At 42.0% G+C, this 23,130-nt stretch overlaps 2 protein-coding genes across 5 annotated transcripts in view; both read left to right on the top strand.

Annotated features, from left to right (window-relative positions):
• The window catches only part of LOC311505671 (guanine nucleotide-binding protein subunit alpha-11-like), a 21,637-nt gene extending 16,409 nt beyond the window's left edge, over positions 1-5,228 (top strand). For all 4 annotated transcript variants that reach the window (XM_084569356.1, XM_084569357.1, XM_084569354.1 and 1 more), the window contains 3 exons: positions 1,250-1,379; positions 1,477-1,630; positions 3,189-5,228. In XM_084569356.1, the coding sequence (XP_084425482.1) occupies positions 1,250-1,379; positions 1,477-1,630; positions 3,189-3,379 (475 nt within the window). In that variant the 3' untranslated portion in view covers positions 3,380-5,228. The remainder of the gene's footprint in view (positions 1-1,249; positions 1,380-1,476; positions 1,631-3,188) is intronic.
• A 5,483-nt stretch (positions 5,229-10,711) lies between these two features.
• LOC311505517 (TLE family member 5-like) lies at positions 10,712-21,046 on the top strand. The gene is made up of 7 exons (XM_084569130.1): positions 10,712-11,222; positions 15,862-15,959; positions 16,293-16,356; positions 16,529-16,573; positions 16,654-16,716; positions 16,830-16,904; positions 17,023-21,046. The coding sequence occupies exons 1-7, from the start codon at positions 11,196-11,198 to the stop codon at positions 17,260-17,262; spliced, it is 612 nt and encodes a 203-aa protein (XP_084425256.1). The 5' UTR covers positions 10,712-11,195; the 3' UTR covers positions 17,263-21,046.
• Positions 21,047-23,130: the final 2,084 nt, after the last annotated feature.

Genomic DNA, 23,130 nt, shown 5'->3' with positions numbered 1-23,130 from the left:
CTTCGGCGATTGCATACGTCCCGAAACCGCACTATTCATCCCAGTTTTTGGCATGCCCCCTCTATCCGTTACCAGTTTTCCAACTCTGCCTCCTGTCCTCTGCCTGTCCTCTGGCCTTCATTTTTTTTAAAATCCGTCTCCTCCCAAGAGTGTTTCAAAGCTTCACGATACTTCTTACGTGATTCTTCATCGCGCACTCCAGGGATGACGGCTGCGTAGTTGAGAAATGAGCGCCTCGCGATCCCCCACTTTTTTCACCGTAACTCGTAAACCAGAGCACAGGCTGATCTGGCGTCGGTGTTGACTCCATGTATGGCCATAAAGAGCTTAAAGATGAATGCCCTCATTTTAGGCGTTAATATTAAACATGTGTGTCCGAGACCGCTGAAGGCGCAACTTTGTAATCAGCTGCGTGGTTAGTTTGTGTGTGTTGGCACCAGATTGAGTTGTGTATTTAACCAGTAAGGAACAAAGGAGGCGACTAGATATTTATGCATGTATAGTTTTATACGTAAAGTAAAAGAAGAGGACGTTTAATGCAAACTTCTACAAAGAAAACCCATCTAAAAACGGACATCTTTCTATACGTGTGAACTCATTATGGATTATTTGACGCTCCAAACTGCTGACGTAAGCGTTTAGAAGTGATCTTCTGTTCGGGAAATCCTAAACTGAGCGGCATTCCTTCTCAACCTGACCCTAGATCTGTCTTAAACTTTTCATGGTGGCTTGCATGACTCACGACAGAAGCGTACTCACCCTTCATGTCTCTGTGTGTTTTCATTTTAATCTGTACACGTTTGACGCTCTAAAAGGTTTTGAATCCATCGGGGTGCTTATTGTTCTTCTCAAACCGGTTCAAAAGTTAATGAAGTTACAGTAACAAATGGTCGGGATCCAGTTTTAAAGCGATGGGCCTATTTCTGATGTCTCCTTAAATGGTAGTAAAAATATACTTTGCGAGTCCCTGGATGAGAGGCTATATCTTTATTTAGGTCATGTGCTGAAAATCTCTTTAGGACTTCTGGACAAGCCTAGAAAAAAAATGATTGTTGTAGACTGTTTAGGCGACAAGTCCCGGGTCACACTCTAGGGGAATCTGCAAAACTATTTGTCATCTTGATGGATTCAAACCCAACGTAAAAGTGACAGTGAACAGAGCTGCTCTTTTGATCATGTGACCCGACTGGGACGTACGTGCTCACACGTGTTTCTGTTACCCTCCTCTTCACGTCCATCCCGCCGCCAGGATGGTGGACGTAGGGGGTCAGAGGTCAGAGAGGAGGAAGTGGATTCACTGCTTTGAGAACGTCACCTCCATCATGTTCCTCGTGGCGCTGAGCGAGTACGACCAGGTCCTGGTGGAGTCGGACAACGAGGTAAAAGGACAGACGAGGCGTGTAGTGAACAATCTCAAACATCTTGAAGCGCCTCTTCTTGTTTCTGTTCCGCTAATCCGGATTTTTTCCTCTTCAGAACCGCATGGAGGAGAGTAAGGCTCTGTTCAGGACTATCATTACCTACCCCTGGTTTCAGAACTCCTCCGTCATCCTCTTCCTCAACAAGAAGGACCTGCTAGAGGAGAAGATTTCCTACTCGCACCTGGTGGACTACTTTCCTGAGTTTGATGGTGAGATCATCTATGTATTTGTTGAGCCGTTGAAGCCGTTAATGTAGATTATGAGTCTGGATGTTACAGAAAAACATAATCAACACTGACCTTCCCCAGGTCTTCACACCTCTGCAAAACCACCTTTGTGTATTAGATGTTCGGCTGCTTTGACACTTGTTTAGTGAGGTTTGCGCGTCCTGCGGTACATCTACCAGACTCAAAGTGTCCTTTCACATGTAAATATAGCTGCAAACACAGCACAGTGTTTATGGGGGTTTTGTCACACGACCGTGCGGCTATAAAATCTGAATTCTAGCAGTGCAGTGCAGCAGCTTGTAAATGGCTTTGAAGTGACTCCTTGTAGTCTTAATTGGCCGCGTTTCAGTTACTATTTCACGCCGGGTCTGTTTGTGCGGCTGACACTGCGCAGAATGTAAATATGGCGACGCGGCGCTGTCACAGATGTGCTCATAAAGACCCGAGCGAACCGAGCGCACCTCGAAGGCTGAGTGTGCAGTCACCTCACATTCCCTGTTGTCTTGAGACAAAACGTTGCACGTGAACATACTGCAACTTCTGAACTGGGCCAGCTAGTACGTACACCGATCAGCCATAACATTAAAACCACTAACAGGGGAAGAAGTAAATAACATCGACCATCTTGTGACAATTTAATGTTCTGCTGGGAAACTTTTAGACCTGGCATTCATTCATGTGGATGTTCTTTAGACATGTAGCACCCACCTAGACCAGACCAGGCACCCCCACCCCCATAGCAATGACACGCCTTGATGGCAGCAGCCACCCCCAGCAGGATGCAGCCTGACACAGACACAAAAACGCTTTAGGAACGACTCAAAAAACATGAAGAACAGCACAAGGTGTTGACCTGGCCTCCAGATTCACTAGATCCCAAACTGATCAAGTATCTGTGGGATGATCCATAGAGGCCCCTCCCCTCAACCCACAGGACCCAAAGGCCAGACACCACAGGACACCCTCAGAAGGCCCATGTCCATTCAGTATTAGGAAGGTGGTCATAATGTTTGCCTGATTGGTGCATGTTCTGCAGCTGCTTAAATAAAAATAACTCTTCCTACCAGCAGGTGGGAGTAGTAGGTACAAAAATGGGAAAACCCAGAAAGCTACCTTTAGCTGGGAGAACTCTCCTGAATCACGCTGATCAGTTAGTCCACAGTTTGCTCGTTCTCGATGATCATGTTGGTGGAAAAATATTCGTGCATTTGAATGTTCAAGTGAAGATAAAAAAGGAGGATAGCCTTCTGTTTGCACTCTGTGCTTTGTGGCGTTCTTTGCAGTCGTCACTTCCCTTTCTCTGCTCGTGCGGCCGACCATCGGCTTGGTGTTTGAGTCCTTCTCCAACATTGCGGGAGCCGGTTGTTGTCAAGTCACTTCTCACATGTGGGCTCTTAATTACCACTGGGTGTTTAGCTTGCTGTGTCGACAAAACAGAGATTTCGGATCACCAATCATAGGATACTGAGTTATTATTATTATATTATAATGATGTAGTATCAACATCTTTACATTGTGCGTTTCTGTCTCTAAATTTAAGGTCCCCAGAGAGATGCACAGGCGGCGCGGGAGTTCATCCTCAAGATGTTTGTGGACTTAAACCCCGACAGCGACAAGATCATCTACTCTCACTTCACCTGTGCCACGGACACTGAGAACATCCGCTTTGTGTTTGCAGCTGTCAAAGACACCATCCTACAGCTCAACCTCAAAGAGTACAACCTGGTGTGAGGGCTCGCGCACGATGCACGCCTCCTCCCCCCCCCCCCATTGCACAAGCGCACGGCCTCCTCGCGGGGACCGTGCCGTCAACTCCACACGCATCACACACACACACACCACTCCGACACACACACACACACTTATACACACAAATGTACACACACAAACCAAGAGAAACTTTGCTTCTTTTTTTTTTTTTTTTTCTAGTACAGTCAAATCCCAGATCCTCCCTCCCTCCCGCAAACGTGCCCCCCCTCCTCTTTCACCAAAGCCTCTTCCTCCTTCTCTCGGCAGCTTGTTGTGTCAGAGTCTCCGGTCCTCCCAAAGCTGCTCCACGTGTCGGATTTGGCCCCCCGGCTGCCGGCTCTGGCACATTGCATCTGGCACACAAACCTTTCACACGGGCTGTACAGTGACTGGAGGGGATTTTAGTGTTTCTGTGCGTGCGTGTGCGTGCGTGTATTTGGGGCAGCGTCGATTAGCGAGGAGCTTTCGGTTTTTGGTGAACAGCGGCATCGGACCCCGCAAGCCCCCCTTTTGGAGTTGACCGCCATCCGTTTTTGAGATCACACCCTCTGACGCGGGAGGAAAGCGAGCACTGTACCTCCCGACACCACCACCACCACCACCTACAACAACAACAACAACAACCAGCGGTGCTTAAAGAAGAGATGCTTCAGAGTGACTCCAGGATGTGAGGTCGCGCACCGGACACAAGGGGACGGGGATCCTGTCTCCACCTCACATCTATGAATGTACCCACCGGTGTGAGCGTCGCAAAAAAAAAAAATAAATAGAAATATATATATATAAATATATATATATAATGAAGTAAATGCTTATGTAAGGACAAAAATCATGAGGAGGCAAGACATAGCTAATCAGAATCATTGCTGAGATTTTTTTAACGTCTTTTGAATGATAGAAATTTGTTGCTAATTTAACAAATAACGGTGAAACGGAGCGGTGGCAAGAAATGTATAGACACTTTTTTTTTCTTTTTTTTTTTGCAAAACAGAAAATTGGAGAAGAAGCAGCAACGACAAATTTACTTGACATAAGTGTAAGATCTTTAATCACATGCTTCCCTCCTCCCAAGATGTTTTCGGTGAGGATTCGAAGCAGACGGGGTTTTTTGGGAGGGGGGAGGAGGAGGAGGAGCGGCGACATCGTCCGTGTTTTATTAGCCCCCCCCGCCGACCACATCTGCGGCGCGGGCTCGGAAGTAGCTTCTTCTTCTTCTTCTCTTCAGACGGAACGAAAGCTGCAAACGACGAGAGTCGAACCCACGCGAGCAACATCTCTTGACGACGCCACTCAGCCGTCCAATCAGACACACTTCCTGGCGGTGACACGGTCATCCATTATATCAGGATGTGAATCTGTTTACTTTTTTTTTTTTTTAAACTGTATAGTCACTTTGTTTATACATATATATATATATATCTATATCTATATATATATCTGTAGATATAGATGTGTATATATATAAAGATTGCTTGCTGTTGAGTGACGAGAGGAGGAGCGGGGCGCTGAGAACCTTTCACAGAAAACGCACTCTGAAGTCTGCAAATGTTGTTTGTGTATATTTGTTTGTACATACATATACACAAAACACTACTGTACAAAAAAAAGTAAAAAAAATAACGCTCTGTGGTACACCATCTTTGGCAAAAAAAAAAAACAACTAAAAATCAAACGCAAAAAAAAAAAAATAACAACTTATTTCATTAGCATACAGTTTTTATCCTATGAATTTATGGTAGTATTGATACTGTGATTATGGATTTTTGTTCACTTGATTAATAGGACTACGCAGAGCTGGGCGGTGTTTGAGGACACGGTGGGACGGTATAGAGAGGGGACGGGAGGGGTGGGGTGGGGAGGGGTGACTAGTAAGAGGACCCGCACTACTGCAGCAGCTCTGCCTCCGGAGTAAACACTAACTAGGGCTGGTTAAAACCTTCACAGTGATGGTGACAAGATGATTTTAAGAGTAATTAAAGATTTTTTTATTTATATAATTTATGGACCAGGTTTGAAGGTGTTGATAATTTGACTGCTTTTTGATTCTGTCATGTTGAAGTGCTCCTGTATATTTTTTTTTTTTTGATTTTTTTTTTTTGATTTCTCATGGCGGAGCCTACTTGAGTCTGAACTGCTGTTAAAAAAACAAAAAAACCTAAAAAAAAAACTCAACAAAAACGACAACAAAAAAAAAAACGAATGTCTGGTATAGTAAGGACTTTTATCTCTGCTTTCTATTTCTTATTGAGACATTTCCAAGTTGTACTTTCCATCCCATCTCCATCCATGGTAATACTGTTTGGTTTCTCTAGGAGCCCTCACATTCGTTTGATTCTTCTTTTTTTTTTTTGTTTATTTTTTTTTAAGAGACTGGTATTTCCTCTTGGTTTATAGATGCAGCGCTGTAACGCATACCTAGAAAAATGTACAGTACGAACATAGGTGGACTTTTTTTTTGTTTTTTTGTTTTTTTTAAAAAGAAAAGATCAGTGATTGAAGACCTACGTGGTCCATGCTTGCTATTTGTAATTTAACACTAAAAAAAAAATCATTTTTTTTTTCTTTTTTGCATTGTCAATTTCAAATTTTTACGAGGCTTGCTTTGAATAGTGCCAGTGAAGTGCAGATATACTTTTTTTTTTTTCTACAGGTGACTTACCCTTCATCCTCATTAAGGGCTATCACAGTGCATCAGACAGCGGGGAGTGGAGTACACGACCACAGTGAACCAAGTCATCCACTACTACTAATACTTGTTTATAAATGGAGATTACTTGCAGTATAAGCAGTATAGTCAGGGTGTTAATGCAAATGTAAGGTGTGTGTGTGTGTATGTGTGTGTGTGTGTGTGTGTGTGTGTAGAGAGTTTACCAACACTAAGCAGTTTTTCTACGTATTTCTTTAGGTATCTTCAGGCCCTACTTTGATCATCTTGTCTGTTCGCATTGGTATCAAGGTGTTAACCTGTAATACCTCATGCAGTATAGAAACACTTATCAGTAAAAGACACTACTACCGGGAAGAGTATTGCATGCCCCCTCCCATCCCCTCCCATCCCCTCCCCTCCCTTTCCCAAGTATTTTGAGTTGAAGCCGAGAGCCAAGTAATCTTTTAAGATCATGCTCGTGTCTTTGCGTATTTTAAACCCCCGTGTGTTTTGAAGTTTATAAGTGGATTTGATGGGTTTCTAGGCAGCCTTTGGTTTCAGCTGAACGTGCACAGAGAGTTTGATACGACCAGTTTTGATTCGAATGCGCTAGAAAAGTTGAAACAACCGTAAATTACTTGAAATCCTTTTGAGTGCCAGTAACCGGGAGCAAAAGTCCATTAAATTTGCTTGATTTTCGTGAATCTCCGCTTCTTAAAGAGCGGAAACCAAAGGCTGCGTTGAAACCAGGATGAAGTTATGCTCTGGAAACACTAAAAAGTCTCAACTCTAACTAACTTAAACGGGGTTTAAATACAAAAAAAAAGCACCTGCGTGGTCGCCAGCTGCCATTTTTATCTGCTGACAGTGACCCTAACCTCGCACTGAGGAAGCAGACAGCCAACGGTTAGAGAGGATCAGGATGCCAGTATTAAAGCGCAACCGTAAAACCCAGTATGCATACCCAAGTATTTATCAGCAGTTGTGTTAATATTTACTGTGTGTTGAGTGCAGCTCACTTAAAAAACATTTTTATTTTATTTCTTCAAACTTGACTCTGCGACTCTGGCACATGGTGAAGGGCCGCTGTTGGCCGTTCGGCGGCGGCAGCAGCAGTGTTGCACAGCGTGTTTCCGACACATTTTTACTTTTTATCTCAAAACATATATACGAGCTGGAAAGAGGGAAGGCAGTCTGTATGAAACCTCAATCTCAATCTCCTTTTCATCTGCTTTTGGCGTCAACCAGTGAAAAGACTGGGTTGGTTTTCACTACAACACTTATTTATTGCCTTTCATTGCCTTGAATAAGAAAAAGCGGAGGCCCTCGGCGGTTGACGGGACGCGGTTCCGTGACCTTTGCGTGGCCCGTGTGCTCGTTGTTGGGACTAAATCAATACATCTTTTGGATCAGTATGGAATTAGTTAAAGCTTGTTCCCTTTTCTTTTTTCTTTGTGACATTTCTTTCCTCTGTATTATAAGAAGACATTACCAGAACACTATTATTTAGGACCACTTGATTTATTTCCCCTCACTCCAATGAAACCTGAAGGTCAATTGTGTAGTGGTGTGTGTATAAAAAAATGCTGTTTTTCTTCTTTCTTTTTTTTCTTCTCTTAATTTTGTATGTAAACCAAATGTAAATTATGTATTATACTGAGTGTGCCAACCCCACTCTCTCTAGAGCCAGGCTCTCTTCTTTCTAAGTGCCAACGCTGTGGTCGTCATCAAAAGGACCACCGCCTGAGATGGTCCCCCTTTTTAAACGAAAACCCACCAGAGACTAAAACAAACGAAAAAAAAAGAAAGAAAGGATAGATGATTAAGTACACGCAAAGACTTTATTCTGTATTTAAGATTGAAGATTTAAAAGATAATCTGCTGTTTCTTTTTGTTTTGTTTTGTTTTTTTAAGAAACTGTAATTAGAATTGCATGTGCTGTTTATTTTGTGTTGGAAGTGAGGGCTTGGATGTTTTCATTGCAGCAGAGCCCACAGCGAAAGGAAGGAAGGAAGGAAGGAAAGAAGGGGGGGTGGGGGTTCGATCAGTTGGTTATTATCGATTATTGATTTACATAACTCTTGCCATATTTTTTTATGTGTTTCATGTATTTGTTTCAACCACTGTTGCCTGATCCTCATTCAGACATGACTTATGATCATTGCCGCCTTCTAAGAGAGAAACATAATGACAAGGTATCTGTTTTAAATTGAAATAAATTTGTTCCTATACTTGCTGATGGCGCGTGTCGAGTGGATTTCATGATTCTGTGCTGAAAGATTTAAGGCTCATTTACAGTACTACGGGACACAGATGACGTAACCTACAACGCTGGTGCGAGCTGTTCATACTTGTGTACTCGTCAGTCTGGTTCCTTCTGTAAATACACCACCCAAACACTAGTGGGCGCTGTGTTTTTTGCCTGTCGGGTTAATTTTTGTTTCGAACCTCCTCCCATAACCTTTTCTTGATGTGCTTTCTTTATTGAGCCAAAATTCAAAAACTGCGGTGATGGAGAAGCAGCTGGAAATACTGAAGCAGAACCACGCTAGTACCAAGCGGACCAATCTCTTGTGGTCCACGGCGCGTAGTTGCATTTCTGGGGATTTGCACGTCAGCTACGGCGTTGGCGTCTTGACGCAGAAGCCTAAAACGCGTAGATAGTTTTGTAGTGTCCAAGACGGTAGCTCGTGCAACATGCAGGGTCACTTAAAAGTATTGGCACCATTCAGAAATTTCTACATTTATGCACAAAAATTACTTTAAACATCACCGGATTTTCACACAAGTCGTCCAACAAAAGAATAGTTCGCGAAGACCAGAATTTGTGTTATGAAATGGCCAAGTCCGAGACAGTAGAAGTGTTGTGGAAGGACCTGAATGAAGCAAGCGGTTCATGCAAGAAAAACCCACCCACATCTCAGAACTGAATACCGACGAATGAGCTAGAATTCCTCCCTAGCCGCTGTAGACGACTGATCGGCAGTTACCGGAAATGTTTTTGTTGCTGTGATTGCTACACGAGGGGATCACATCAGACACTGAAAGCAAGGCCTCACACACTTCTGAAACTCACAGATATGAACAAATGATTAATTTTCTTGAATAAAATGCACAAGTATCTTTCTGGTGAATTAGATTTATTAAATACAGAGTGTTGCAGATTCTTCAAAGCAGAAGATTTAACCATTCTTTATTGGTTAAATCTTAAAACATCAGTAATGCGATTTACTGGATGTTTCATTTGTGTACTTAAGAAAGAAAGGACAGCATATGTAGGTACAGCCTGAATGCTGCTAGTGTTCCACCAATAATCAAAATAACATCCCAGTAAGAACAGGAAGGCCTCATGTAATCACCTCGATCCGTACAGACTGGCTTTTTGGAAGGACTTTTCAATGTGATCGACAGGGATGATGTAAACGGGTAATAATCTGTTCAGTCTGTAAATCCTCGATGGGGGCGTAAATACATTCTTTCTGTGCGTGTTTGCCCCACGTGGGGCAAACATCAGGTGATGTGATGAGTTTCCATGAGGGACAGAAACATGGAGGTTAGCAAAACAACACGTCGTTCATACAAGTGTTAGAAAAGATGAGCGAAGCTGGGACTGATGTGGCCAGCAGCACCTTTGAAAACATGGGTCCGTCTTGGTCGTCTTTAATTTAGTTAATTCAGTGTTGTCAATAAAGCTGGGGGGAAAAAGTTCCTCTTCAGTTATATTACCGGTAGACACAACACTCCACAGCGAGCAGAACTACTTCGCACATGACAAAAATCTCATATTCTGATTAATGCACCACATTACTATTATGTTTTTACAAGGTACAAGGTGTCTCAGTACACATTGGCGTGATTAGGGGTGTATCATGGACTACTGACTTGAAAAGGATGACTACTTATGCAGTCACTTTGACAGCAAATTGAGTTTTTTGCAAAGTCTTACAAAAAAAAATCCTAAATATATTGACTATGATTCCATTTTATTAAGTTATAAAAGAGGAAAACATTAATTAATACTTTTTTTAATGGGCACAGTAACTGATGGGTGCCTGCTGATCACCCTGCAAACCCCGTCTAAAACAGACTATACACAACATATACTAAGGTATATGTTGTGTACATATCAGACCAGTTTTTATTGAATTTGATGCAGATCCCTTGTGCGAGTCCCGGCAGGATCCTTTGGTAATAATGTAGGACCTAGTTTTGTTGGTGCTGCATTGTAGTTGTGTGTATTTCCTTCTTTCTATTTCCCTGAAAAACTTAAAAAGAGCAAAAATAATAAAAAATCAATGAACAAAACAAAAGACAATGCAATGCAAAAGAATAATGTAAAGTTCTATCAATGTATTTTATTTTAGGCTCGTGTCCAGGCTGAGGTAAGGCCCCAGATTCTCTCTTTCTGGCCCTGCAACATGCACAGTGTTGTTGCAATATAAACTAAATTATAAGATTTTAAACTATATTTTGTTGCAAATCCACTGTGTCAGCCAGGGAGCTTAATGCATACTTCCTTATTTATATTTCCATTTTTCCTGAACCAAAAATACAACAGAAACACACTGTATTTTTAATATTAAATCTATTTATGCATAAATAACCACTATGAGGAATTTGTGTTTTGTTGCAAAATTAAAAGTTATATTATATAAACACATTTTATTCAGGGCTCCTGTCCAGGCTGGGGTCCAGTCCTGGGGCCCCAGACTCTCTGTCTCCGGCCCTGGCAGCAGTCGAGCCGGTCAGTTCATCTCTGTGTCACACGGGGCGCCCGCTCCTCCGCTGCTCGGTTTGTTTTCCGGGTGATGCTGCTCTTCTCTTCAAAGCAGAGGAAAGTCGGGGGCTCATGTGTCAACATCCAGGGTTTCCCCTGGGGATGCGTAGCGTTAACGATAGTCCAAAAGACCTGATGTCCCTTTGAATAACCCATTTTTTCATCGTTTGAGGCGGCGTTTTTCTTTTCCGATCGCAAACACCAGAAGACGATCTTCGGTTCCTGCTGCTTTGACGTTAGCTAACGTTATTTTAAAGGATGACAGAGTACAAAGTGCCTCCGATCATTTAATAATATCTGGGGACCTCTTAGCTTAGCCAGCTAGCCTGGTAGTTCGATTAGATCAAGGGAACACGGCGAAACACACTGCTGACATGATGTTTCCTCAATCAAGGCACTCGGTAAGTTGTCTAGTTGAACTTGTCCCAGGTGGAAACTGAGCAAGCCGAGCTAACGCTAGCTAGCAACCGACAGCTGATATACACACTTAGCGCTGCTGGCTGCAGGTAGCTGTCAGCTTCTCTCACAAAGACAGCCCTCCCTGCTCCTCCTCGTCGTGTTTGCTCCGTTAAAGTGCAGAAACGACGGCGGCTTTAAACTTTAAGTTCGTCCAGACGCTAGCTATGATGCTAATTTGCCCGTGCGTGGCTAACAAACGCAGCCTGTTGTTAGCTAACTCACAACAGCTAATTGAAGTTGTGTTTGAGAGTTAATGTTTCCTGTGTTATTTACTGTATTTCAACACTAATTGTCTACGGGCATCAAACCACCATTACATACACGTAAACTTGTATTAAATTTAAAGGAAATTATTTTAGATTCGGGCTGTTTATTGTCCACTAAAATAATCGATTAATCGACCGATTTGCTATTAATTTAGTCACGTGATTGCCCGACGCGAGATTAATCGCAAATTAATTGCACCTTTTATTTTTATTGGTCCTAAATATATAGCTCAAAGATATATTTTTCAACATGTTAACACTCTTTATCAATATGTATGTGGACAGATTCATCTTGATAAATGCAAATGTATGTTATTATTATTACAACTATCGATAACAATGATATTTTGTAGAATAATCTCACACTAAAATTATCCTTTGTCTACATTACAAACTGTCTAGCATCATCTCCCTTAGGCGAGCAAGAGGAGGGCTCTGTTTATCAGATATGACTGGCTTGGCGTACTTCGGCAGCAGCTTATCTCACGTCGACATTAAATGCAGATAACTTTGGTCTTGTGAAAAGAACCATCTGGCAGGGCGTTGAAGCAGAACCAGTCAGTCAATAGACCGTTTTCCTTATCCATTTCTGTTCAAGGAGGTTTGTTTATGCTTGCCGTCCACATTGTTGCCGCTTCGTGGCTTCCCGATTTCCCAAACTACAGGTGGGGTCAAGGGTCAAATCACAGACGGTACATGTGTCAGCCCTAGTTTGGACACTTAGTGGGAGACGAAATTATCTCTGAAAGGATTTAATTCAAACTACAAATAGAGTAATGTCTGAAAACCGTTGGAGCCAGTGAACTAAATACTGACATCTTCAGAAACAGGAAAATGTGAAATGTACGGTGATTCATTTTTTTCAAAATGTGTCACTCTTGTTCTTTAGCTCTACCTAATCTAGCGTCTGTCTAATTGACCTACTTATTGTTTCACCTTTACCTAAGACAGGGCGTGATCTTTTATTTCAGATCAGACTATTATGCTTTTCATTGCACATCTGAACACTTGGGAATGAATAGCAATTGCATTTAAAGTAAAACGGCACAAGAAACATCTCTTGAAGGCCAAACATATTAATTATAACCATAAATCTATATCAAACTAACTGCATTATATGGTCATTGTTAAGAACCATACATTGAACAAAATGATTCCGTGTTAAACCATGAAAATAGACACTTTTTGGCATTTATTATGAGCTCTTAAGTGAAGAAAACACAATAGCGGGTTAATAATTTCCCACCAATCAGCATTATTCCAGGTTAAAAAAAATCTAAATGGTACCAAAGAATGCCTAAAATTAACAAATTAGTTTCTTTTAGGTGCATACATGTTGTTTTTTTAGTCATTTTTTTAACAAACTCAATATCTTTGGGTTTTTTGAGATAAGGTGACATGTATTTCTTATCATTTTCCAAGATTAATGGAGAAAACAACAACAGAACAGTACAGGCTCTGTACTGAAAATAATCCTGAGTTACTCTCTATTCTTATTCTGCTATCTTTACCTTATTATAAGAATGTCTGACTCTACAAACTGAAAATACACAGGACCGAAAATGACCACAACTAAGGGAAGAGCTGCACAAAATAACCCGGAGCATTATTACCTGCAGCACCACAGCAAACACTCCCACGGTGCTGCCTTGCGGTCACGTAAGGTTTGGTGTATATTGTTGTCGGTTAGTTTCAACATGTGACGGCTGTTCCTCTTTCTGAGCCGAGGCCGTATCAGAGATCTTCCTAGAGACATAAAATGTGACGACGAGCGCGGTTTCAAATTCCTCAGTGGCCTGTGAGCGTGACGGACCTACCGTGATGTTACTGTTGAGTAAATACGCAGAGCAGCGCAACTAATTTCTTCAGATTTCATTCGATTTTCCTTCGCGTATTTGTTGACTGTTTCTGCAGGCAAACGTTTTCATTATTGATCCGTTTGTCGCTCATTTATTGATTTGAAAATATCACCTAAGCACAAAGCAACGTTTTTAAAATGTAATAAAGGAACCAACCTGTTTCAGTATTACATTTTTGCACTTCACAGCAAATTGCACTTTGGATGCAGAGGTTTGACCTCTGTGTAACTGGGTGACCCCATCTTCCCTGTTCAATCCCATAATCCAACTGGAAACCTCTTGCCTCTGTGCCACTTACTTGGAGAGTAATGAGGTTTAGGCACCCAGATAAACCCTGGATTACAGCTTTGGACTGTTGGTTTAAGTGTAGTCTATACACAACCAGACTTCTAATGCTGCTTCTAAATACCTCTCACATATGGTCATCATGGGCACTTTTCCTTCTGTAAACACATTTCTTCAATCCACACACTTTGTGGTTTTGAATCAGCCAGGTTACCGACAGATGTTCCGTATCGGTTTCTTTAAGACAGCTGTGGACGTCTGTTGAGCTCCAGTTGGTAGTCACGTACTGTTAGTCGAACATATTGTCGCCTTCTTTATCTCATTTTATGCTGAACACTCGGATACGAGGCTCGGTTTAGGCTGACCTTCATTTTGGCTATCCTCTCAAAGGGTTAATCTCATAGGTCAAACTGCTGTTTCTAAACAAACCCAAACACACTCTCATTAAAACATGCTCTCAGCAGCAGGACAGTCCCATCTGTACGAGCTGTCTGCTATCTGTAAAGGACAGATCTTTTTACTTTTCTTGCTTGACTGGTTGTCATTCTAAGCTGTGGTTTCTGACTCACGGCTACAGTGCAGCACTTTTACAGATAAGTGAACACCCACTTCATTTAAGCCTTTGCCAGACAAATTCACAAAAATCCTGATTAAGCCCGTCAGTGTCAGGTTAATTTCTGAATTTATTTATTTAAATTGTAGTGCTTGTGGCGACATTATCAACTAGCAATAATAGTTTGGCTGAGTAGAAGAGAAGCGCAATCGTGGTGACAGAGATAGAGTTGGACGAGGGTTATGGCGAATATACAAAAGTTATGAGTGTAACTTGGGTTCTATGAATTTATAGTCACTGGGAGTTCAGAAGACTGAGATCGACGTAGAACCTAGAATGCGTACAAAAAAAGGTGGTGACCAAGAAAGAGGTCAACGGCAAGGACAAACATGGACTACTATTGGTTTGCGTGTCCTCATTGGGGACACCTGAAAGACTAGAAGGAACTGAGAACATTCATTCATTTATTCATTCATTCATTTTCTGTAGCTGCTTGTTCTCTAGAGGGTTGCGGTGGGACTGGAGCCTATCCCAGTTGTCGTTGGGCGAGAGGCGGGGTACACCCTGGACATGTTGCGAGTCTATCGCAAGGCTAACACAGAGAGATGGACAATTTAGAATCACCAATGAACCCAACGAGCATGTCTTTGGATGGTGGGAGGAAGCCGGAGTGCCCAGAGAGAACCCACGCAGACACAGGGAGAACATGCAAACTCTACATAGAAAGGCCCCAGGCGGCCGATGGATTCGAACCCAGAACCAGAACTGAGAACAATTGTTTGTGTAATTACTTGCACTGCTAGAAGAAATAGACGAGTTGAGACCTAGCTTTAACGGTTGAGACCAAGGATGTCCTACAATGGTTTCCTGGCATTATATAATCATTTTTGTTGAACGAATCTCTCTAGATATGACACCTGCGTAGAAACCTCAAAAAAAAGTGCAAAATTTCAGTTCCGGCTGCGGGCAGTATTGACAAACCACATTTGAGCGAGCTTTGCTGGCATACAGGTGAGCCGTCAGCGTGTTGAAAAAGTCGGAATATCCTGACACACCTAGTTGCCGATCAAGCTGATATGTTGTTATGTAATTTGGCAAGTAGATACCTTGAACTAAGTCATTGTCGTGGTTTGTTTTCGACTGTTCATCCACTTTCATTCGCTTATCCGGGGTTGGGTTGCGGTGGCATGGTATTCCAAACGTCCCTCACCCTAGCAAAACATTCTAGCCCCTCATGAGGAATCCCAAGGCGTTCCCAGACCAGACGAGATATATATATATATATATATATATAGATATGAAATCCTACAGCAGATGTGCTTACATGATTATGCTTCTTCTTTGATTTTTGGCAGCTTTGACGCTAGCCAACGAAGAGGAAGAAGACGTTTCGAAGGCTACAAGGACTTTGTTTTGCTTTATGGCAGACCTAAAACAAAAAACTTATGAAACCCGATCCTGTTCGATCCAAACTTTTTATCCTACCTCTAACATCCCTACCTCTAACCCGGATATCCGTTACCAAATATCCTGTAACTGCACTTAAAGCCCTAATACCCTGGCTCTTGCCCTCAAAGGCTCCAGGCTAACACAAACTGTATGTTGTTCTGTTTCCTAGGCGTCCTCTCAGTCCGGTCAAGCTCTTAAGTTCACCACTTCTGATTCCTGTGACCGCATCAAGGATGAGTTCCAGTTCCTCCAAGCACAGTACCACAGGTATGCCGTTAACGCACCTATTCCCCGCTATTTACGGTAGCTTTACCATCAGCTGCCTTAACATAGATATATTTTAGTCATAGATTACTCGTAGCTGCCTTTTTTCTATTGTCTTCCTTCCTGAGAGGTAGATTGAGAGGAAGCTGTAAAACTCTCATGCCAAAGGTATATTGTAAATATAAAGCTTAAGCGTGCAGGTGATCAGCCTCAACATATAGTGAAATAAACATAATTCCCCGGAAGTCAAACTCCCCCACGACTCAACGGACACACATGCTTGATTTAACGCTGACCTTTAGGGTTTTAATGTTGCTTTATATTCTTTCTGCGCAGTTTGAAGTTGGAGTGCGATAAGCTGGCTTCTGAAAAGTCGGAGATGCAGCGTCATTATATCATGGTAAGTGTGGCGCACCGACTCTTCCCGGTGGAGCTTATCTTCTTACCGAGAGCATCTGTATTTACGGTATTTATCTAAAGCCTGTGATTACAGATCACATGTAAATAAATACGTCTACATACATTATATCGTCCACATATGGTTTGAAATCTGTAATCTTTTTTCATTGCAGTACTATGAAATGTCTTATGGGCTGAACATTGAAATGCACAAACAGGTAATTACCGTCTCACATTATCCATCTTTACTGTCTAAGATCTGGTAGTTTGTTTGTCTCATCTTATTTTTTCTTCGTAGGCCGAAATAGTGAAGAGACTGAACGGGATCTGTGCTCAGGTGCTGCCTTACCTGTCACAGGAGGTAACAACGGAGGCATCTTTGTGAATATTTCTGTCCCGTTTAAAGTTAATATGTGTGTATAATGTTTTCTGCCATATTGCAAAGCTGTGAAATCTCATCATCTCTTGTTACAGCATCAACAGCAAGTCATGGGCGCCATCGAGAGAGCCAAACAGGTCACACCTCCCGAGATGAACTCCATCATACGGGTGAGCAGTGCAGCTTCTGTTTTGCTTCCCTTTAAGTTATGATTAGTGACTGAAAAGAGAGCGCACATCATGAACCATGAACCGATAAACTCACGGCGTCTTTCTTCACCATATGCAGCAACAGCTCCAGGTGCAACACCTGTCCCAGCTCCAGGGCCTGGCCCTGCCGGTGACCCCGCTGCCCCTGGGCCTCACCCCGCCCACCCTGCCTGCCGTCTCCTCCAGCTCCGGCCTGCTCTCCCTCTCCTCCATCCTGGCCAACTACTCCCACGGCCAGCCCCAGGCGGTGAAGGACGACAAGGCCAGGGACGCCGCGGAGAGGGCGCCCAGAGGAGAGGATGGGGACAAGTCAGACTAGTGCAGACATGACATGGAGGTTTGGAGGCGGAAGGTATGAGGTGTCGTTAGTGTCGAGGGGAAAAGATAAAAGAGAAAAAAAAAAAAAAGAAAGGTTAAACTGTAATTGTAAATGGAAAATGTAAGTCTGGCTGCCTGTCTGCTGAGTGTCGATGTAGAAGAGTAACTGCAGGGATGGTGACGAGCAAAGAGGACGGAGCAGAAACTTTTTGGATGTGCAGAGGATGAAACTCCTGAATGGCTGAGAGTTAAATGTTCTTATTATTTAGTGGTGATAGACTCGGTTCAGGCTTCTAGACTTTAAATAGACGCTTTTTTTTAGTGTAAGCCGTGTTTGTTAGGCTTAACCAAGATAAATGTTTTCCCATTCGGAGAGAGCCGAGGATGAAACCTAACGGCAGCCTCCTGTCCGTGGATCTGCCTCTCACAGATTTATTTTTCTTACTTATTTTTTTTTGTTTTGTTTTTTGTTATCAGATCAGTTTTCAGTGTTTATTTTCCATGTCCTTCCGTAGGCCCTCTGATTGTTTCTTACTGGCCTCTGTCTGCCAGCCATAATAAACCGATTTAACAACATCTCAACTTCTTTCCTTCCAATCGTGACGTGTAATATCTCCATCGCCTTTTGTCCATAATGAAACGTAATGAGTTGGCCGTTAATTTATGCTCTCGGAGCCAAAATTAAACCTTAGTCCGATGATAAGTTGAACACATTTAAAGGGATATTTCACTCGCCGGGTGCATTCAAGACCTTCAGACATAAACCGATGGCTTTTTCACCCATTTTGGTTTTTCATACGACCAACTACTGGATGCATTACCTGAGCTGTGTACCTCAGCCCCAGATATACGGGACTTTATTCCATTATAAACCTATTTTAGTTTGTACTAATGGTAAGATGCCCAGCTTTGGAGTTAATTTGTGTTTCGTAGGCCTGGCTGCTGCTGCTATGCGCGCTACACAGGATGGACAATGACTTTAAATGACACGCTCTGAGAAAAAAGAAAAAAAAAAAAAGTTTTATTTTGACATGTTTTCCTGAAGTAAGGCAGGCTATGATTGGACCTTTAGAGGCGTCTGTGTGTTCGAGTGAATGCGACTAGAAAGAAGAAAACACTTGTTTGATTTACCTTTTGTATTCTCCTCCTTTCCTCCCTCTCTGCTCCTCGAACAGGATTTAAATTTCAGAAGCAGGTGGTTATGACAGACAGGCGAGTGCTATGTTTCTGTAAGTCTTGCCTCCCAATCCCTCAAAAAAAAATTTTTGTTTTGAAGAAGATTGTGTCCTGGTTGAGTTGCTAAAGCTCTGTAAGCGACAGCAAGTTGCCCACCCCACAGATAAACAACAACCAAACCAAATTTCTGAGGCCTTTTGCAAAATAAAAACCTCGATTAACATTTCCATCATGTTTCAAACACAAGCTGTGTCCCTACCACATGCTAATTCTACTCTTTTGGATTAGTACATTTTTCTTGTTTTGCTATACAAGAAGTCAAATGTACTGTTTTGTACTAACCGGGCTTTACATGTGCGTGAATACTGCAGACATTTCCTTTGTGCATTGCATTGTGGGAGTCAAAAAAATCAACAATTTAGTCTCGATTCTTCTGTTTTGCTCATAGTTCACTTTTTATTTGCTATTACAAGAAACTAAGCAATATAATAATACCCTTGTGTACCTCTACTGGACCGGTGCAGTTATATGATACACATTTTGGTTAATATTCATTCATAATTGTAATTTTATCGCGACATACTATAGTTCTACTAATTAATCTGGTTTAGTTTGACACTTTAAGAGAATTTGACCTGATCCAATATTTTGTCAGTAGCAGTTCACACCGTTACTATATCATAATATAGACGTATACACTCATTTGCCAGTTCATTAGGTACGCTAGTGAACATTAATACATTCTATGACGACAGTCCTTGTTCAGTTTTTGTTGAAACGGTGTAAGAAAAGTTTGTAATTCAACTGTGTGATCACTTTGTAGGTCGTAGTTTGTGGCACGGATAAACTGGATTGAATTACATGCGCTAAGTGTTTCTGTTATTTGCCCTGTCCTACTGACTAACATGGGGTTGTCAAAATAATAGAAACATTTCGGTGCAACGTAGTGCAATTCACTGCCTAAAAACACAGTTTTCAAATCCTGAATACTGTAACCTTCACAAAACTATCATTTAGTACAGGACTGTTATATTATCATGCATTTGTTTTTACTCGTGCACCTAATGAACTTGCAAGGGGGTCTGTATTGATAGTGGAAAGAAAAAAAATCCAGATTCATTCTTGGATTATTTTAGGTATAATGCTCTGTCCTGTTTTAGTAAACTGTTAAACGAAACTGATTTAACTTAAACCAGAGACCTTAGACGGTGATTTATAGCTCATAACACAGGCTACGCACGCAAACCCAAAACCCGTGTGGGTGTTTCGCACTTGAAAGGTGGAGGAAGAAAAAAAAAAAAAAAAAGTGTGATCACAGCGCAATAAACAAAGGAAACGGAGTGGCTGGAAAAAATAAAACGCACATGTGACGCTGTTTCTCAAGTTTAGTTCCGACTACTAGCGTGCAGCGTGGAACTGGGACACGGCTGTGTGGTTGAGGAACGTTGTCTGTAAAGGTTCTCAGTCATCTAGGTGGTTTATCCAAAAAAAATAAAAAAAAAAGGCAACTGGACTTGTAGAGTGTTTTTGAGTAGACGTTTCACCACCAGTAGCTTCTTCAGTTCTGGAGGGAAGTTTGAGGTTTAAATAGGAGACTCTGTGGGTGCCCCATCAGAAAAGGCTTGAGGAACGTTCATTGTTTAGGCAGCAGAGGGCGGCATTGCTCTGTCATAGATAGGTGTGTATCTCAACAGGTCAGTCTGTTGTGTTCAGAATCATATTATTTTACACTATTACCATCTCACTTCCTGCCCCAGTGTGCCGTCTGCTTTCCAGAGCTTTCACAACCCACCTTTAACGTCTGAGCTCATCCGAGATCCTGAACTTTTCCCCCTCTGTACTTTTTTTTTTTTAATTCGAAAAGCACTTAAGTTGTGGCTCAGAGCTCTTTTGCTTTCTCTCCTTCCTGTCTGTGCTGTCTAATGTCGGGGAGCTGAAGAGCCTCCCTCACCCCAAATCTCTCCCCGGAGTCTTGACTTTAATATATCGAGCGCGGGAACACATCAGTCAGTCGTTTGCACTCTTTATACCGAACGTCAGTCTCTGCAGGAAAAAAAAAAGAAACCTCCTTTGGCAAAACTCAGACATGTGAATGGTATGTGTGTTTGTTTTGCTGTGAAGGGCCAATTTGTATACATATGAATATATCAATATACATATTTTTTAAAGCATTTTTGTATGTTTCAAAGCTGCTTTTTAACGTGTGTGTATCATGGAAGACTTTTGGTGTTGTATGTGTGCATTACAAGCCTACAGTAAGAGAGGCACAATGTTGTATACCATGTTGTTTTTTTTGTTTTTCTCCTGTGTTTTCTCTCCCATTCATTCTCTCAGTAGGCTGTAACACTTTAACATTGTTTTCGAGGTTGGTAAATGTTTTATCCTCTTTTTTTTTTCCTTCTTTTTTTGTGCAAACGAATAACAGTTAAACGTGTTTATGAACACAATCTCTATTTAAAATACCTGGGGCAACAAACAAAACGACAACAACAACAAAAAAAAAAGATGTAAACAAGCAACTGTGTATTCTAATGAGAATGAATCGAACTTTTAGCAGTAAGGAAGCTTCTCTGGTGCCTTACAAATAAAAGACGTGATTGAGAGTGGTCGATTGTGTTTGGCTGCGTTTGGAAAAGGGGGGAGAAAGAAAGAAAAAAAAAAAAAACAAAAAACATTGAAATGCTTCCAGCATTGACTCATTGAAGTGCAGAGTCATGACATGTAACTTGCGTGAGCCAGATTTAAAAAAAAAAAAAAAAAAAAAAAAAACACTTTAGTTTAATAGTTGCACTCCTCTGCAGCTTGATGTAATAGTTTGAGGCATGAGCTTTGATACTCCCAGCTCGCTCGGATAAATGTGAAGGAGTGAATCAGATCTAAATTCCGTTTGGATTAGTAACGTGTAGCCGGACGAGTTACGGGAGGACGCATAACGGTGACCTTGCCACGTTAAATCTGCTCTTTTCGATACGTTTTATAGCCGTAAAAACAAAAAAAAAAACCTTATCAACTGGTTCTCTCATACTTTGTAGTCTTGCAAGAAGCTCTAAAACGCCCCGCAGGCAAATGAATGCAACATAATAATGCAACTGTTTAAACATGTTCACCGTTTCACTTTCATAGTTTTTATTTTAATCGTTACATATCCAGCTTGCTTCTGTGGAACAGAACTAAACCAGATTTAGTGTTTGGCCTTTGCAGCTTTTAAACATTGTGTTTCTTTTCAAAGTTCGTGGCTGCGTACACAGTTCTCGAAGATGTACACCGATCAGGCAAAACATTATTACATCCTAATATTGTGTAGGTCTCCCTTGTGCCTCCAAAACAGTTGTGACTCATCAGAGAATGGACATGGGCCTTCTTAAGGTGTTCTGTGGTGTCTGGCAACAGGATGATGTTACTGGGGGCCTTTGGGTCCTATGGGCTGAGGGGAGGGGCCTCTGTGCATCATCCCATAGATACTTTGATCAGTTTGGGATCTAGTGAATTTGGAGGCCAGGTCAACACCTTTTAACCTCTTTTTTTGAGTTGTTCCTAAACTGTGTGTGTGTGTGTGTGTGTCTCAGGCTGCATCCTGCTGGGGATGGCTGCTGCCATCAAGGAGTGTCATTGCTATGGGGTCGGGGTGTCTGGTCTGGTCTCGGTGGATGGTACGCCACACGAATGCCAAGTCCAAAAGTCTCCCAGCACAACATTGAATTGTCACGAGATGGTCAATGTTATTTACTTCTCCTGTTAGTGGTTTTAATGTTGTGGCTGATCGGTGTAGTAGATCCCAATGGATTTGAGTTTAGTAGTCTGTGGTAAAAACTGAAAAAACAAACTTATTTTAAAAAGTTTACGATAAGAATCCCTAAAATTTGGTCCAAGTACCAGACATGACTGAAATTAAATTGTCATCTCCCTGGCTAGTTGTCCTGTAGACCAGCATTTGTTGAGTGCACCCTTGCATCTTTACCCGTCTATCTGTTGACTATCTACAGGAAATTAACATGCTGGTTCAACCACGATGAACGCAAGCCAAGAGGATTTTTTTCGTATTTTATCTTCATCTTATCTGAACATTCCTAGCTATGGCTTTTTGACATGACATACAGACTTCTACCACTTAAGGAGTTAAAACTAGCTGGTTTTGAAAGCTCCCGAGATTCCCCCAAGTATAACGTGAAACCGTTTCCCCACGTGGTTCTGTGTCACACCGAATCCATGTCCTCATACCAGCGCGTGTGTGTGTGTATTTCCTCTTCGGGCACTGGTATTCAAAGTGAGGCGTGAATTCACAACGCGAAATAAATGAGGCGGTTAGATGACGTCAGCTGACTTGGCGGTCTGTCAAACGAGTGGTCGGAGCTCATCGTGAGAGAATGTGGTCCAGACCACCTCCAAACGTGGTGTGGAAGATCAGATCTCGAGCGAGTCTCGGTTGAGTTCGCACCCCGTATGATCTGATCACTCATGACGATTGACATGGTTCTGTAATAAAAATGAGGATCATAGTATGTGTTGGCTTGTGAAAACCATTTTTTTTTTTTTTTTTTCCCTGACGTGGCCCAATATCCCCGTTCCTCAGGCAGTGAGGAATGTCGTAGTCGTCAACAGCAGGTCCAGACACGATCACTGTTGTACACTGTTTGCAGTCAGAACATAGCAAAAAATAACTTTGTTGTTAAAGTAAGCACACAGACGCTGAGCA

The sequence above is a fragment of the Chelon labrosus genome (assembly GCF_963514085.1).
Source record: "Chelon labrosus genome assembly, chromosome: 20".
Classification (NCBI taxonomy): Eukaryota; Metazoa; Chordata; class Actinopteri; order Mugiliformes; family Mugilidae; genus Chelon; species Chelon labrosus.
The sequence above is the reverse complement of the archived record's forward strand: the minus strand, read 5'-3'. Positions and strand labels throughout refer to the sequence as shown.